At 23.3% G+C, this 14,445-nt stretch overlaps 6 protein-coding genes across 6 annotated transcripts in view; all 6 read left to right on the top strand.

The window, feature by feature from the left end:
* Positions 1-832, top strand: part of NAEGRDRAFT_73692 (uncharacterized protein) — a gene marked incomplete at both ends in the record, with an annotated part of 1,492 nt that extends 660 nt beyond the window's left edge. The window contains 3 exons of the mRNA XM_002671178.1: positions 214-279; positions 327-511; positions 554-832. Coding sequence (XP_002671224.1) covers positions 214-279; positions 327-511; positions 554-832 — 530 coding nt within the window. The remainder of the gene's footprint in view (positions 1-213; positions 280-326; positions 512-553) is intronic.
* A 1,174-nt stretch (positions 833-2,006) lies between these two features.
* On the top strand, positions 2,007-2,426 carry NAEGRDRAFT_73691 (uncharacterized protein; the record flags this gene model as incomplete). Its single annotated transcript, XM_002671177.1, has 1 exon — positions 2,007-2,426. One exon carries the CDS (start codon positions 2,007-2,009, stop codon positions 2,424-2,426), a length of 420 nt encoding a protein of 139 aa, XP_002671223.1.
* A 154-nt stretch (positions 2,427-2,580) lies between these two features.
* On the top strand, positions 2,581-5,874 carry NAEGRDRAFT_73690 (uncharacterized protein; the record flags this gene model as incomplete). Its single annotated transcript, XM_002671176.1, has 1 exon — positions 2,581-5,874. The coding sequence occupies one exon, from the start codon at positions 2,581-2,583 to the stop codon at positions 5,872-5,874; it is 3,294 nt and encodes a 1,097-aa protein (XP_002671222.1).
* Positions 5,875-6,076: 202 nt separating this feature from the next.
* Positions 6,077-8,425, top strand: NAEGRDRAFT_73689 (uncharacterized protein; the record flags this gene model as incomplete). The annotated part of the gene is made up of 1 exon (XM_002671175.1): positions 6,077-8,425. One exon carries the CDS (start codon positions 6,077-6,079, stop codon positions 8,423-8,425), a length of 2,349 nt encoding a protein of 782 aa, XP_002671221.1.
* Positions 8,426-8,565: 140 nt separating this feature from the next.
* On the top strand, positions 8,566-11,550 carry NAEGRDRAFT_81585 (uncharacterized protein; the record flags this gene model as incomplete). Its single annotated transcript, XM_002671174.1, has 1 exon — positions 8,566-11,550. One exon carries the CDS (start codon positions 8,566-8,568, stop codon positions 11,548-11,550), a length of 2,985 nt encoding a protein of 994 aa, XP_002671220.1.
* A 780-nt stretch (positions 11,551-12,330) lies between these two features.
* Positions 12,331-14,010, top strand: NAEGRDRAFT_73687 (uncharacterized protein; the record flags this gene model as incomplete). Its single annotated transcript, XM_002671173.1, has 1 exon — positions 12,331-14,010. One exon carries the CDS (start codon positions 12,331-12,333, stop codon positions 14,008-14,010), a length of 1,680 nt encoding a protein of 559 aa, XP_002671219.1.
* Positions 14,011-14,445: the final 435 nt, after the last annotated feature.

Below are 14,445 nucleotides of genomic sequence, written 5' to 3'. Positions count from 1 at the left end.
TTTATGGGTTCTGATAAAGAAGGTTTGTTGATAATTCCTATTATTCAATATATTAACTATATAATATCATTCTACTATTACTAATATTACTACTACTATTGGTGTTGGTGTTGTACTATTCCGAATGGTATCATTGAATTTTAAAATGATGATCATTATGACGCTATGATCATGGTTTTTAATAATACTTGTTGTTGTTATTATGAATAATAGGATGTCCATGTTTATGTTTAGCAATTTCAAACTTTGTACCAGGAACTTTACAGCCATATGAATTGAGTATGTATTATATTATACTATTATCATTTGAATATATTATAAAATAGTTGAAGAACTTGTTGGATTTGTATTAGAAGTTGCATTCCATGAATTAAGATTACAAACTGGTGGAAAGTTAGAAAAATTTGTTGTTGTTATTGATTATAAAGGATGGTCATTATCATGTGTAGATACTAAATTGGATAAATCAATTCTTGGAACTTGTCAAAATTATTTCCCTGAAAGATTGAAGGTAAATTTATTTACAAAATTTAAATATTAATAATAATTATAGTTGGCAACATTAATGCGTGCACCATGGTTATTCTCAACTGCTTGGGCAGTAGCTAAATTGTTCCTTGATGAAAAGACAACTGAAAAGATTTCATTTGTTTATGAAAGTGATATGTTAAGTGAATTGAGAAAGAACTTTGATGATAGCACTATTTTGAAAAAGTTTGGTGGACAAGCTGAAAAGGCTAAAACACTCAAAGAATATTTAGAAGAAAGATTATCAAATGATGAAACTTTATTAGACTATTATAATAAGAGACCTGTAAGAAGCGTTGAATAAATCCTGAATTGGATTTTCTTTTATTTTTATTAAAACCATAATTCAAGCCTTTGAAATATTTTTACTTGAATTTTCTACTTGGATGTTCATTTTTATGCTCGACAATTGTCTCCTTCTCATTAATAAAAGAGTGTTGCTTTGCCAATGATGAAAACCTATTTAATATTCATCACCTTTCGGCTGATGTTCAATTGATGTATAAACTAGCTTCTGACGGCATCTTTTTGTTGTTGAAAAGTAATTGAATAGGTTTGGATTGCTGTTTAGTGCCTTACTTGTTCAAAACTGCAGAATGACATGATAATATTATCATCTAGCCTAAAATTAAAAAAAAATGTCCTCCACATCTCCTTCGTCCTTGTCCACTAGTAATAATAATATTATGACTGTGATGACGACAATGGACAATACGGAGCAACAACAACAATTAGATGACGACACTGAAGAATATATTCTCATCAAGGAAGTCATTCAATCTGTTAATAATAATAATAACACAACAATAGAAGAAAGAATAATTGTAAAATTAAATTTAAATTTAAATACAACAATTATTAATGATCCGATCATATTTAAAAATTCAAGAGAAAATTCATCTAAAATTATAAAAATTGAAAATCATACATCAAATGATTTAGTAATTAGATTATCAAGTCAACAAACTTTAATTTCATTTCAAACATTTGAAAATGATGAATTTTCTAATCAATTATTTAATACATTATATAATTTACAACAATTAACAATTAAAAAATATAAAAATAATATATTTAAAATTAATTTAAAATCAACTAAAAATGAAAATAATTTATTACATTCTTTAAATGGAAATATTATATTAGATTTAATAACATTACAAAATTTTGATAAAATTAAATTACCATTTATAATACAATTAAATGAATCTAAAATTAAAATTGATGAAAATGAAATTGAAATTGGAAGTTCAATAATTAATCGTAAATATGTTAAAGAATTTACAATTTATAATACTTCAGAAGAAAATGTTTATTTTAATTTAATTTCAAATTCAAATGTAAATATTAAAAATTCAATTTCAAATATAAATAGAAATAGATCAAGTTCAAATCCAATTAAAGAAATTTTACAAGAAAATGAAAATTTTATTGCAGATTTAACATTTACAGAATATGAAACAGGTAAAATATTAAAAATGGATAATTTAATTATGGCACATTCTTCAATGAGAGTTAACGTTATTTTTATACCTAAAATTATTGGTGAAATTAATTTAAATGTTAATTTACAATTTAATAATGAAATTTTATCAAATTTAATTATTAAATCAATTGTTTTTTCAACTGAATTTGAAAATAATCAATTAATTGGTTTAAATACAATTAGAAATATTTTAATTTTAGATGAATTTGGTAAACAAACAATTTCAAAATTAGATTTTGGTGAATTTTTTAAAGGTCAAACTTCTTTTAAATTAATTACTTTAAGAAATCAAAGTAGTACTGATACTTTTGATGTTTTTTTTGGATTGACTAGTAATTCTAATAATTCTAATAATAATAATAGTAATAATAATAATAGTAGTAATAGTAGTAATAACAATAACAATTGGTAGTGGTAGTAGTAATACAAGTACAGTGATTGGAAATAATGAACAACATGGTTTTCATCATCATCACCATCATCAACATTCTCATAATAATCATGAAAATGTTGATTTTATTCATTTTGAATTGTATGATCCAAATTTACATGATTTTTTACTTTCAATGGATCATTCAAATCCACATTTCAATTCAACTTGTCTACCAAATACTCAACAAATTTATAGAGAAAGAATTCAAGAAATTTCACTTAAACCTAAAGCTGAAAGAAAGATAATGGTTTGTGCTCATGTTAAATTGGATGAAAATTCACTCACTACAGATACTTCAGTCACCAAATCAAAGAATACCATTCTAATCACATGTAAGAAGAGTGGTGGTACAAGTAGTAGTAATAGTAGTAGTAGCAGTGGTAATACTACTAATAGTGCTTCAAATACTTCTGCTAATACAACAAGTGCTATTGATACATCATCAGCATCATCAAATACATCATCCATAATGATGAATGATCAATTATTATCAACAAATACTACCTCCAATAATAATAATAATAGTTCTAATACAATGAATGTAGTTGCAAGTATTAAAGCTATTGCACATACATGTACATCTATTATTGAAGTATCACCTTCTAATATTAAATTTGGAGATTCAACCATTGGAGATATTAAATTTGCATCAGTAACAATTTATAATAGATCTGATTTGGCAACAAGAATTTCAGTTCAATTTACATCTAAAGTAATAACATGTAAAACAAAATCAGCAATTATTTCACCTCATAAATTTATTAGAATTACATTTAGATTATCACCTAGAAGAGTTAATCCAAATTATAGAAAACAAATTACAATTGTAAATGAAAGTAACAAATTGAATGAACAAATTATTGAAGTTGAATCTAATAATATTGATAGAAATATGTTAAATTTTCATTGTAAATATTATGATGTACATACTACTTCACAACATAATTTTGCAAAATCAATTAATTTTGGTGTTGTTGCTTTGAATGGCATTTCACTTTCTAAATTTCAAATTTCAAACATTTCAGATGAACCAATTACATTGAAATTTAAATCTTCATCTCCAAATGAAATTTCAACTTTTAAAGTTAAAAGAACGACAACAATAACAAATCAGGATTATTCATCTGGTGGTGGTGGTGGTGGTTCACAATCTGATCATTACAATTTAATTTCATCCAATGTTCATCAGCATCATCATTTTGATGAAGATGATACAATAAGTCCACACAGTAGTACAACAACAACAAATAATCGACAATTTACAGATGATAGTAGTATGAATGAAAGTGAACAACAATTTAAATCAACACCACCACCTCTTCATAAAAGAAGAAAAAAGAAGGTTAAACAAATTGTAACTTCAAATTTACAAAGAGTTTCAAGTCAATCTAATTTAACACCACTTTCTTCATTGAGTACCATAACAACAACATCAAATAATAGTGCAAGTACTAATAATACAGGTGTTTCATCAGTACTCACACCAAAATCACCCTATCTTAAAAAGTTGAAGGATGAATCATCAAATACCTTGAAGAGATCAACATCAATGGATGATAAATTTATTTCACAATTAAATGATCCAACAAATTTAGAATATTTACAATCAATAATGACTCAACCCAACGTTTCAAAGTTAAATATTCATCATTTTGAAGGTATTGATGAATTAAAAACACCACTGAGTATTTATGATAGTGATGAAACCAGTGATGGAAGTGATGATAATTTAATGATTGATGATAGTGAATATTCATCAGTAACAGATGAATTATTTACTGAACAAGTTAATCCACAAGAATATTGTGATCAATTAGTTTCAACTTATGAAAAAATTCAAGAATCTTTATTTGATACTACACAAAATGTTGATGAAGAAATGATTATTAGAGATGAATTGGAATTTAAAAAGAAACTTTCAAATTCAATTGATGATTTGAAATTTCTCATTCCATGTGACACAATTTCAATTGGACCAACAAGTTCAACTGAAATTTACATTACCTATCGACCAAAAAGTACAAATAGCAAATTTACTTCAATTAATTTAAATAATTCTTCACCTCTATCTTTATACAGTGATTTTTCATTCAATAATATTTCAACAAACACTACTACATCTATTTCATCTACAACTACTACTGGTAGTAGTAATATCAATACTAATAATACCAATAATAATAATACAAATTCAATGAATGCAATTAAAAAGAATTTTGAAAAATTATTTATTGAATTAATAGATTATGATACAAATAATGAACAAACAGATTTTACATTACCACCTAGAGAATTAACAATTCAATCTAAAATTTGTCAATCCATGATGGAAATTGCACAAAAGAATATAAATTTTGGATCCATTACCAATGTAGAAGATCGTAAAAAGACAATAACCATTTCAAATGGATCTGAAGTACCATTATTATTTCGTATAAAAAGATCAGGTTCAATTGCATCTAATGATATTAAAATATTAGACATGTTAGATGATTCATTAAATTTATCATGGTGTGGTTTAGTAAGACCATATGGTTCACGTGATATTCAACTCTATTTTAAACCATCATTACCAGGTGTATTTAATGAAACTTTAACATTTGAAAATGTACTTGATGAATCTGATAGTATTAATATTATTGTAAAGGCAGATATTAGAAATTATGAAAAATTTACATTGAAATCTAATGATATTAATTTTGGAAATATTTTATTGAATCAATTTTCACTTTCTAAAAAAATTGTTGTTACAAATATGAGTAAGAATAGAAGAATATTTGAAACACAAATTGATTATTGTAGTTTTAGTTTTTGTAAATTTGAATTTGAATATGAATTGGAACAAGTTAGTCAAAGTACTGAAATTGAAAAATTAGAAGCAGAATTAGAAAAATTAGAACACAAATATAGAATTTGTGTTAGAAAGAACAAGTCATCAAAAATTAAAAAATTAACTGAAAGAATTAATGAAATTAAAAAGGAATTAAATTTTGATGATTATACTCCAACTATTGCAACAACAATAACAGGTAATTCTACTACTAATAATATTGAAGATTCATTATTTGTTTCTGAATCAGATGATGAAGGTAAAAAACAAAGAAAATTCAAAAAGATTGAAGAGAATGGAATTAGATTTTCAATTCCACCTAGAATGTCTCAAGTTATTAATTTAAAGATTAAACCACTATTAATAGAAACACCAAATATTGCATTTGAGAATGGTATATGTAGAATGTTAGTTTATGAAAATAGAAATACAGATGAACAAAAGATGGTCACTCTGAGTTCTATTGTACATTTCGATATCAAATCATTCCAGAATTTTACTCAAAACAGTGGTAGTAGTAGTTCAACAGGTTCAAATGTTAGTACTCCATTAACACCTTTATATAGTAGTAGCTACTACTACCATTGGTACTACTAATAATACTACCCTTACAAATAATTCTAATAACAATACTGCAACAATAACAACTGGTACTACATTTAATACTAATAATACTAATAATAATAATATATCATCATTACACAAATCAACCATATCAAAATTATTAATACCAAACAATAACAAATCAGTAACAAAATTAATTAATAGTAATCAATCATCATCATTAACAACAACAACAATGAAATCAATTCAAATTGTTCCAAATGAAATTGATTTAGGTGTTAATTCTATTGGTGAAAAGATTAAATGTAAATTAACAATTAATAATGAATCTAAAAGTGAAGAAGCAGGATTTGTAATTTTAGATTCAACAAAACAAGAATCTTATCAAGTTCAATTTAATATTAAGAATGGTACTATTGCACCATGTAAACATGAAATTATTGAATTAACATGCGAATATTTCTTACCTGGAATTCAAACATTTTCAGTTCAAATTCAAGATTTAAAAACTAAAATAATTCACAAATGTTTAATCAAATGTAGAGTTATAGTTGATTCACCTATTCATATTGAAAATATTAATCAAGATCGAATTTTAAATTTTGGATTTTGTTATATTCATCCTTTATCATCTTTATCAACAACAACTACAACATCTAATTTATCAGAATTATCACCAACATCAACAACAACAACATCAACAACAATATTGGATAATTTATCAAAAGTTTCAAATTTTAAAATTACAAATACAAAAGATTATTCATTGAATTTGAAATTAATTTCCAATTCTAAAAAACAAATTTTAATTTATTCAGATGAAAATTTACAAAATTTATTAACAGAAAAATCAATCATTAAAATAGAACCTCAACAAACTATTACTATTCATGTTGGATTAAAACCACATTTAAATTCTAATTTAGCAAAGAAGGGTAAATGTATTTCATTTTCAAGTAGTATTGTTTTAAATGTTTTAAATGAAGAAAAACAAATATTTTCTCAAGTCATTCAAATTAGAGCATTTGTTGGTAAAAGTATTTTAAATATTGATAATCAATTTATTGATTTTGGTTGGTCAAGTAATTTAAAAACATTTAATTCACAATTTACTTTATCAAATGGAAATCAATTCTTACCTTTAGAATATGAAATTATTTCATCTTCACCAAATGAATTATATTTAAATAATGATTCAGAGAGAGTTGGTAATTTAATTGGATGTAAAATTAATTCTTCCAATAATAATAATAATAGTAATAATAATACTCCTATTAATAGTCCTATTCCAACAAGTAATAATACTAATAACATATCATCTACTAATACATTATCTACTACTACTACAAATAATACATCATCTAATGAAGATGATGAAAATAACAAGAAGGTATTAAAATTTACATTCAATCCATTAACAAGTGGACTTCATGATCATTATTTTACAATTATAAACAAATCATCTTCATATAATAATAGTGAAGTGAGTAAAATAGCGATACGTGCATTTGTTGATGATCGTAAATCATTACGTAATAATTTACAAGCTGATAGTTCAGGAGTTGATGCTTTGGTATTTTCAAATGTTTATGTTATTAAAGAACAAGATGAAAATGATCAAATTGTAAAAATAACAGGAATTCCACATCAACATTTACAAAAATTAGCAAATCAACTTGTTGAAGAATATGATTATTTACAAGATTCAGATGAAGAATTAAGAAATGAAATTAGAAATTCAACAATATTAGGTGTACAAGAATTTCAATTATCAAACATTTCTAAAAATGATATGATTTTAATACCTAATAGTGATATTGATATGATTGTATTTGTTAAAAAACAAAAATCTAAACAATTATCATCTTTAAATTCAATTGAAAAATTAGAAAGAATTAAACAATTTAATTCATTTACACAATATCCAAATAAGGGTAAACCATTCATTTTACCTGCAGGTGAACAATTAACACTTGTAACAATGTTATCAGGTCTACCTTTAACAATGAATGATAATGAAACTGAAAATTTATTGAAAAAGAATTATGTTGAACTTCAAAGATCTTTAATTTTATCAGATGATGAACAACGAGCATTAAAATTAATTAATGTTCATATTCAAATGGGTATTTCTGAAGTTTCATTAAGATCAAATACAATTAATTTAGGTAAAATTGGTTATATTGATAAATGGTCTGATAGAAAATTTCAAATAGTTTTAAATAATGATCATTCAGATGTTTTATCAAAAGTTAAATTAATTTCAAAACCAAAAGGAATTGAATTTGTTTCAAATTATTCTTCAATGAGTCCAATCACACCAACATCATCTGGTGGTGGTGGTTCTACTACTTCAACAACAACTATGAATTTATTACAACACTTTGATCAATCATCACCAACATTATCTACTAATAGTCCTGGTAATAGTAGTAATAGTAGTAATAATAGTAATGAAATGAGTAGTAGAACAAAATGGACCATTCCACCTAAAGGACAAAAAACTATTATTTGTATTTTAAAAACAAGTGAATTTAAAGATTTTAATAATTTTTCTAATAATAATATTCTAATAATTTATTAGAAAATGATAATTTACTTTCACTTTCACTTCAATTTGAAAATATTAATAATCCTAATAATATATTAAATGTAACAATAATGGCAAATATAACACAATGTGTTTGGGATTTTACAGGATTAACAAATACAACAACAATTAGAATGCCACCACTTCAATATCCAGAAATTATGAAATCACCAACATTATTTTCATCTATAAGTGATTTAACACTTTCTATTGGTAATAATAGTTCTTTTAAAATTGATTCAAAATTTAAAGTAATTTTTGATAATCCAAGAATTTGTCAATTTTTAAAAATAGATTTATTAGATTTTTCAACAAGTATGCCAATTAAAGAATATAAATTTGAAAAGAAATCAACATTATATATTAGAATTAGATGTAGAGCTAAACAAAATTCAACAATACCACAAGAATTATATTCACAAATTAATTCACCAAATCAAGATTTAAATGATTTAAAATTAATTCATTTTGGTAAATTTATATTTGAATCTTCAAATCAACCAAAAGAAGTATTTGATATATTTGGAAGTATTGTACAATATCCTTCATTTTCACTTTCATTAGAAAAATTAGATTTTAAATTACCAAATAATTATTTTGAATCAACAAGAACATTATCAGAATCATTTACAATTAAAAATGTAAAGAAATATGAAGCTTTATATTTTAAAATTAAGAAACAATTCTTTACATTTTCAACTAATAATTTTCAAGATGTAAATGATTCAACTATTAATTTAGATGGTATTAATATTACTATATTTCCTGAAAAGGGTTTATTAGAACCTGCTTTATCAACTGTTATTAGCGTTTTTATTGATTATTCATCTATACAAGATAGAGAACAAGTATTGGAAAAACTTTCATTATTGAGAAAATATTGTCAATTATCTGTTATTGATGATAATGCTCCATTAACTACTCAATCTATACATTTAAATGTTAAAGCAGTTGATTATTTTAAATCTTTAACTATTGATAGTAATATTAATATTAATAATAATAATATTAGTAATAATACTTTGAATAGTGGAAGTACAAGTGTTGATATATTGACAACACCAACACCAACATTATCAAATTTGGAATCAAGTACACCAACTCCTCTAAATAGTAGTAATAGTCCTGGAGGTAGTGCTGCTAATATAACCAATACCAATACATCTACTACTACTACTAATACAAATACAAATAATACAAATAATACAACAAATAATTCAAGTATATTAATATTAAAAGGATGTAGACAAATAGATAAAAAGAATAGATATGAAATTGAATTGAGACATCGTAGAACATTATCAAGTAAAATAGTTGAAAGTAAAATAACATTAGAAAATCCAACACCACAAGATGTTAAATATAGAATATTTTCTATATCAGGTAAAATTAATACACAATCATCACCATTTAAAATTAGTCATACAAGTGGTTTAATTGATCAATTTGATTCACATCAAATAACATTTACATTTAAAACTGATAGTATTGAAAGTTTTACTGATTATATTGTTATTGAAAATTTAAATAATCCATTGGATTTTAAAACTTTGAGAACAAGTTTGGAAATTTTAAGTGAAATTGAAGATCCTGAAAAATTATTTGATATTAGAGTTGATGGTAATGATGAATCTTTATTAATTAATGATAATTCATCTAATAATAATAATAATACATCTATTAATAATAATAATTCATCTAATAGTAATAATAGTAATAATAATGAAAATTATTTGAAAATGAATTTAGGAACAGCATTTATTGATACATTAATTAGACATCGTTTTATTGATATTGTAAATTTAACAAATGATACACCATTGGAATTCTTTTTTACATCTAATCATAATATTGAAACAACAGAATTACATTTTTCACTTTCATTAACATCATTAAAACCATTTTATAGTTTACGTGTTGAACCTAAATCTAAAACACGTGTCTATTTATTATATAAAGTATCATCATCATCATCATCATATAATGATAACAATAATAATAACAATAATGAATATAACAATAATAATGAATATAATAATAATAATAATAATAATAATGGAGATAATGAAATATTTCTAGATGAATTTGAAATATTTATTAAATGTAAATTACTTAAAGATTATCAAAGAATGATAAAAGTAACATCAACATGTGTTAAACCACAAATGTATTTAACAAAACAAGAAGTAACATTTATTGGAAATGATAATAATATAATGATGGATATAAATGGAAATACAATAGATAAATATCCAATTACATTAAAGAATTTATTTAAACAACCATTATTATATATTATTAGAGATGATTTTTGTAAATTATTTAAAATACAAGTAGATACAAATAATTATATTACAACAGATGAATTTAAAATATATACAATACCACCTGAATCAAGTCATACAATTGTAATTAAACCAATTTTATCAGAATTACTAAAAATAGAAACTAAATATATTGAAGAACATTTATTTATTTATAATTATGATAATATACGTGAAAAGAAATTATTAACAATTAAATTTTCAAAAGGATTATCAATTACACAATTTTATTCAACACCTGGTTCAAAATCATCACCTGTTTATAATGCATTAGAAGATTCAATTGTTTTTACACTTACTAAATTTAGAAAATATGGTGAATATTATTTATCATTAAAAAATTTAGATGAACAACAATCAAAAAATATTACCATTGATATTATTAATGATATTTTAAAACAAAAAGAATTTACATTTTTATATTATGATATTAGATTTTTAACAGATGAATTAGTATTTTGGGGTTTAAAAGGAAATGTTGTTGGTAAATTAATTTTTGATTTGGCAAATTTACTTTACATTTCTTTATTTAAATTTGGTTCTATTTTTTTATTTCCTTCTTTTAATAATAATAGTAATAATATTAATAATAATAATAATAATAGTAATAGTAATAATAGTAATAATAATAATAATACAAGTGATAAGAGACAACTTTTTAATAATAGATCAAATAATGACATGATTAAGAAATGGTTAGGACAATTATCATACTTCCTTTCTTATTTCCATGGTGAAGAAGCAATTGAATTGAGACAATTATTAGATCATTATTTAAAAAGATTTTTAAATTAATAAATTTGTCATAGCTACATTTCATTGCAAACATTTAAACTGTGACTCTGATTCATTAATATAGAACCTTGCTCGAAATTTATGGTGTTTTCCATTGGTCTTTTTTTTTCCATTCTATTGAAAATGTTTTATTAAAGTTGAAGGGAATTGTTCAAAGACATTTTTAAAAAATTGAAAAAAAAAATGTTGCAATTTCTTTCCACACTTTTAAAAGGTCATTCACCTTCATCAAAACAACAACAACAAGATGACACTGATGAACAACGCAACAATAAAAATTCATCAACAACAACAACAACAACAACAACAACAAATCAAACTTCTTACGGAATACAACCAGTTGATCATTTAGATAGTTTATACAAGGTTAGAAATTTAGCCTATCAACATGAACAATATATTCAACAATCATGGAATTCATTAATACAATTATCTTTATTTTTATTATTATTCTTTGTAATGATACATACAAATATATTTAAAATTTTTATTAGAAAGTATATATTATCATCATTAATATTATATTATTTAATAACATATACTATTTGTTTATTATTATTAATATATATTATTAAAAGAATTAATTATTTATTAAATAATCCAAAGAAGGTAAAACCTTTTTTTAAAACTTATTTTTCATCTAAATTTTACAAATTTTTATTTGAATTTTTAAAATCACCTTTAAAACAATGTAAAAGAATTTTTAAACATTTTAAAAATGTTTTATTAGGAAATAGACAAATTAATCATGAACAACACAATGTTGATTTAATTAATGAAATGAATCAATTTGATTATTTATCTAATAGACATGCTTTATTAGGATTAAAAAATAAGGAAGAAATTAATGATTATGATTACTTTTTATATCAAGAATATTTAAAACAAGAACAAGAACGTTCAAAACAAGAACAATTATTAAAAAAGGATAAAAATAATACTGTTAATTATGATTTAATATTTAGTATGGATGAATCTAATAATATGAATATGAATACTAATATGAATATTAATAATATGAATATTAATAATATGAATATGAATACTAATATGATGGGTGGTGTTTATAATAATAACATGATGATGATGAATAATATGATGTATGATCCATCATCTATATCTACATCTTCCTATTTATATAATTCATCATTACAAGAACAACAACAAGAACAACAATCACTTCAATTACAACCAACACAAGTTGCACTTCAATTTAATATAAATCCAAGTATTGGATTATCTGTTTTTGATTCAAATTCAGGTAAATTAGAATATAGAAGAGCACCTTCTAATCAAATTAATGAAGATTTTATTTTAAATCATGAACAATTAAATCAACAATTAAATCAACAATATTCTGGTAATGCATTATTATTAGGTGAACAAGCATCACAAGCATTAGAAATGTTAAATTTAACAACATTTACAGTTAATAATTGGTCTGAAAATATGAGAAAATGGATGATTTATGGAGTTTTAATTCCAACAATTAAAGAAATTGATTCAATTAATTTACAAATGCACAAGACAATTCAATTTAATTGTGATTTTAAAGGTTATGATTCATTTAATCCACTTGATATTTCACCTGAATATCAACATTCAATTCCAAATTCAATTCCACACACTGAAGATACTTCAAAATTTACATTGAAATATGTTTTAGCAACATTGGTAACACAAATTGATCAACAACAACAATCAAATAATTTGAATGGAGGTATTGGTGGTGTTGGTGGTGGTTTTAATTCTGGTTTTGGATTTTCAAATGGTTTTAATCAATCACAACCACAAACAAATCAACAAAAAAATGTTGAATTTGGAAATTTATTAAGAAGAAGATTAAGATTGGAACGTTATTTATCAATTCCAAATTTAAATTTATTTGATTCAACAGATAAAATTGCATGTAGAAAATATGTTATTGATAGAATACGTTCAATGTCAAAAGGTCAATTTGAAAAACCAAATTCACGTCCAATGTTAAATAATTCAGAACAATTTTTATATGAACAAGAAATTTATCCAACAGATGAAGAAATTATTGTTAATTTATTTTGTAAATTTATGGATTTTACTTTGGATTCACATGGACATTCAAGTCAATTTTCAAACAAGTATTATTGTGATCAAAATATTGAAAAGAAGGAAAATCCACACAATTTATTTAGAAATAGAAATATGTTAGCACCAGGTGTTGCAAATGCAATGAAAAAGAAGAGAGGTTTAGATAAACAAGTACCTGTAAAGAAGGGATTGTATTTATGTAAATCAAAAGTTAGCATTTCACATTACAATGTTGAAGATGATGGTAATTTATATGAATGTCAACCTGGAAGAAATAACGTTTTTTATGCTTTGGTCATATTCTTACATTTAATTAATACCAAATATGATGGTTATATTGATACTGTTGCTTTATCTGATTTGAATTTATCACAAGTTATTGAATCTTATTAAAAACTATAAAAAACTTTAAAAAATTAATAATACCTAATTCAATATTTTATTAAATCCAATAATTCTGTTGAATGTTTTCTTGCAATAACATCCGTCATTAAATCTCTTTCCTTATCTGAAAATCTTTGAATGAAATTTCTTTTCAATATTCTTAATTGATTTAAAATACCAAGTTTTGAATAGAATGATTGTTTCTTTTGAAATATTTTGTAAAATGCACAAAGTCCTAAATATTGAATTTGTAATTTTTGCAAGTCACAAGTTGATTTTTCTTTTAAAATAATTTTCTTTCTACTCTGAATACAAATCCACATATATCCAATTATATCAGAAATGGTAGATGTGTAAAACTTGTTTGAATTTGATCTTTTCATTTTATATCTCATCATGGTATGAAATTTCATTGCAACAAATAAGAAGAGTTGATAAATATTT

The sequence above is a fragment of the Naegleria gruberi genome (assembly GCF_000004985.1).
Source record: "Naegleria gruberi genomic scaffold NAEGRscaffold_63, whole genome shotgun sequence".
NCBI lineage: Eukaryota > Heterolobosea > Eutetramitea > Acrasida > Naegleriidae > Naegleria > Naegleria gruberi.
The sequence above is the reverse complement of the archived record's forward strand: the minus strand, read 5'-3'. Positions and strand labels throughout refer to the sequence as shown.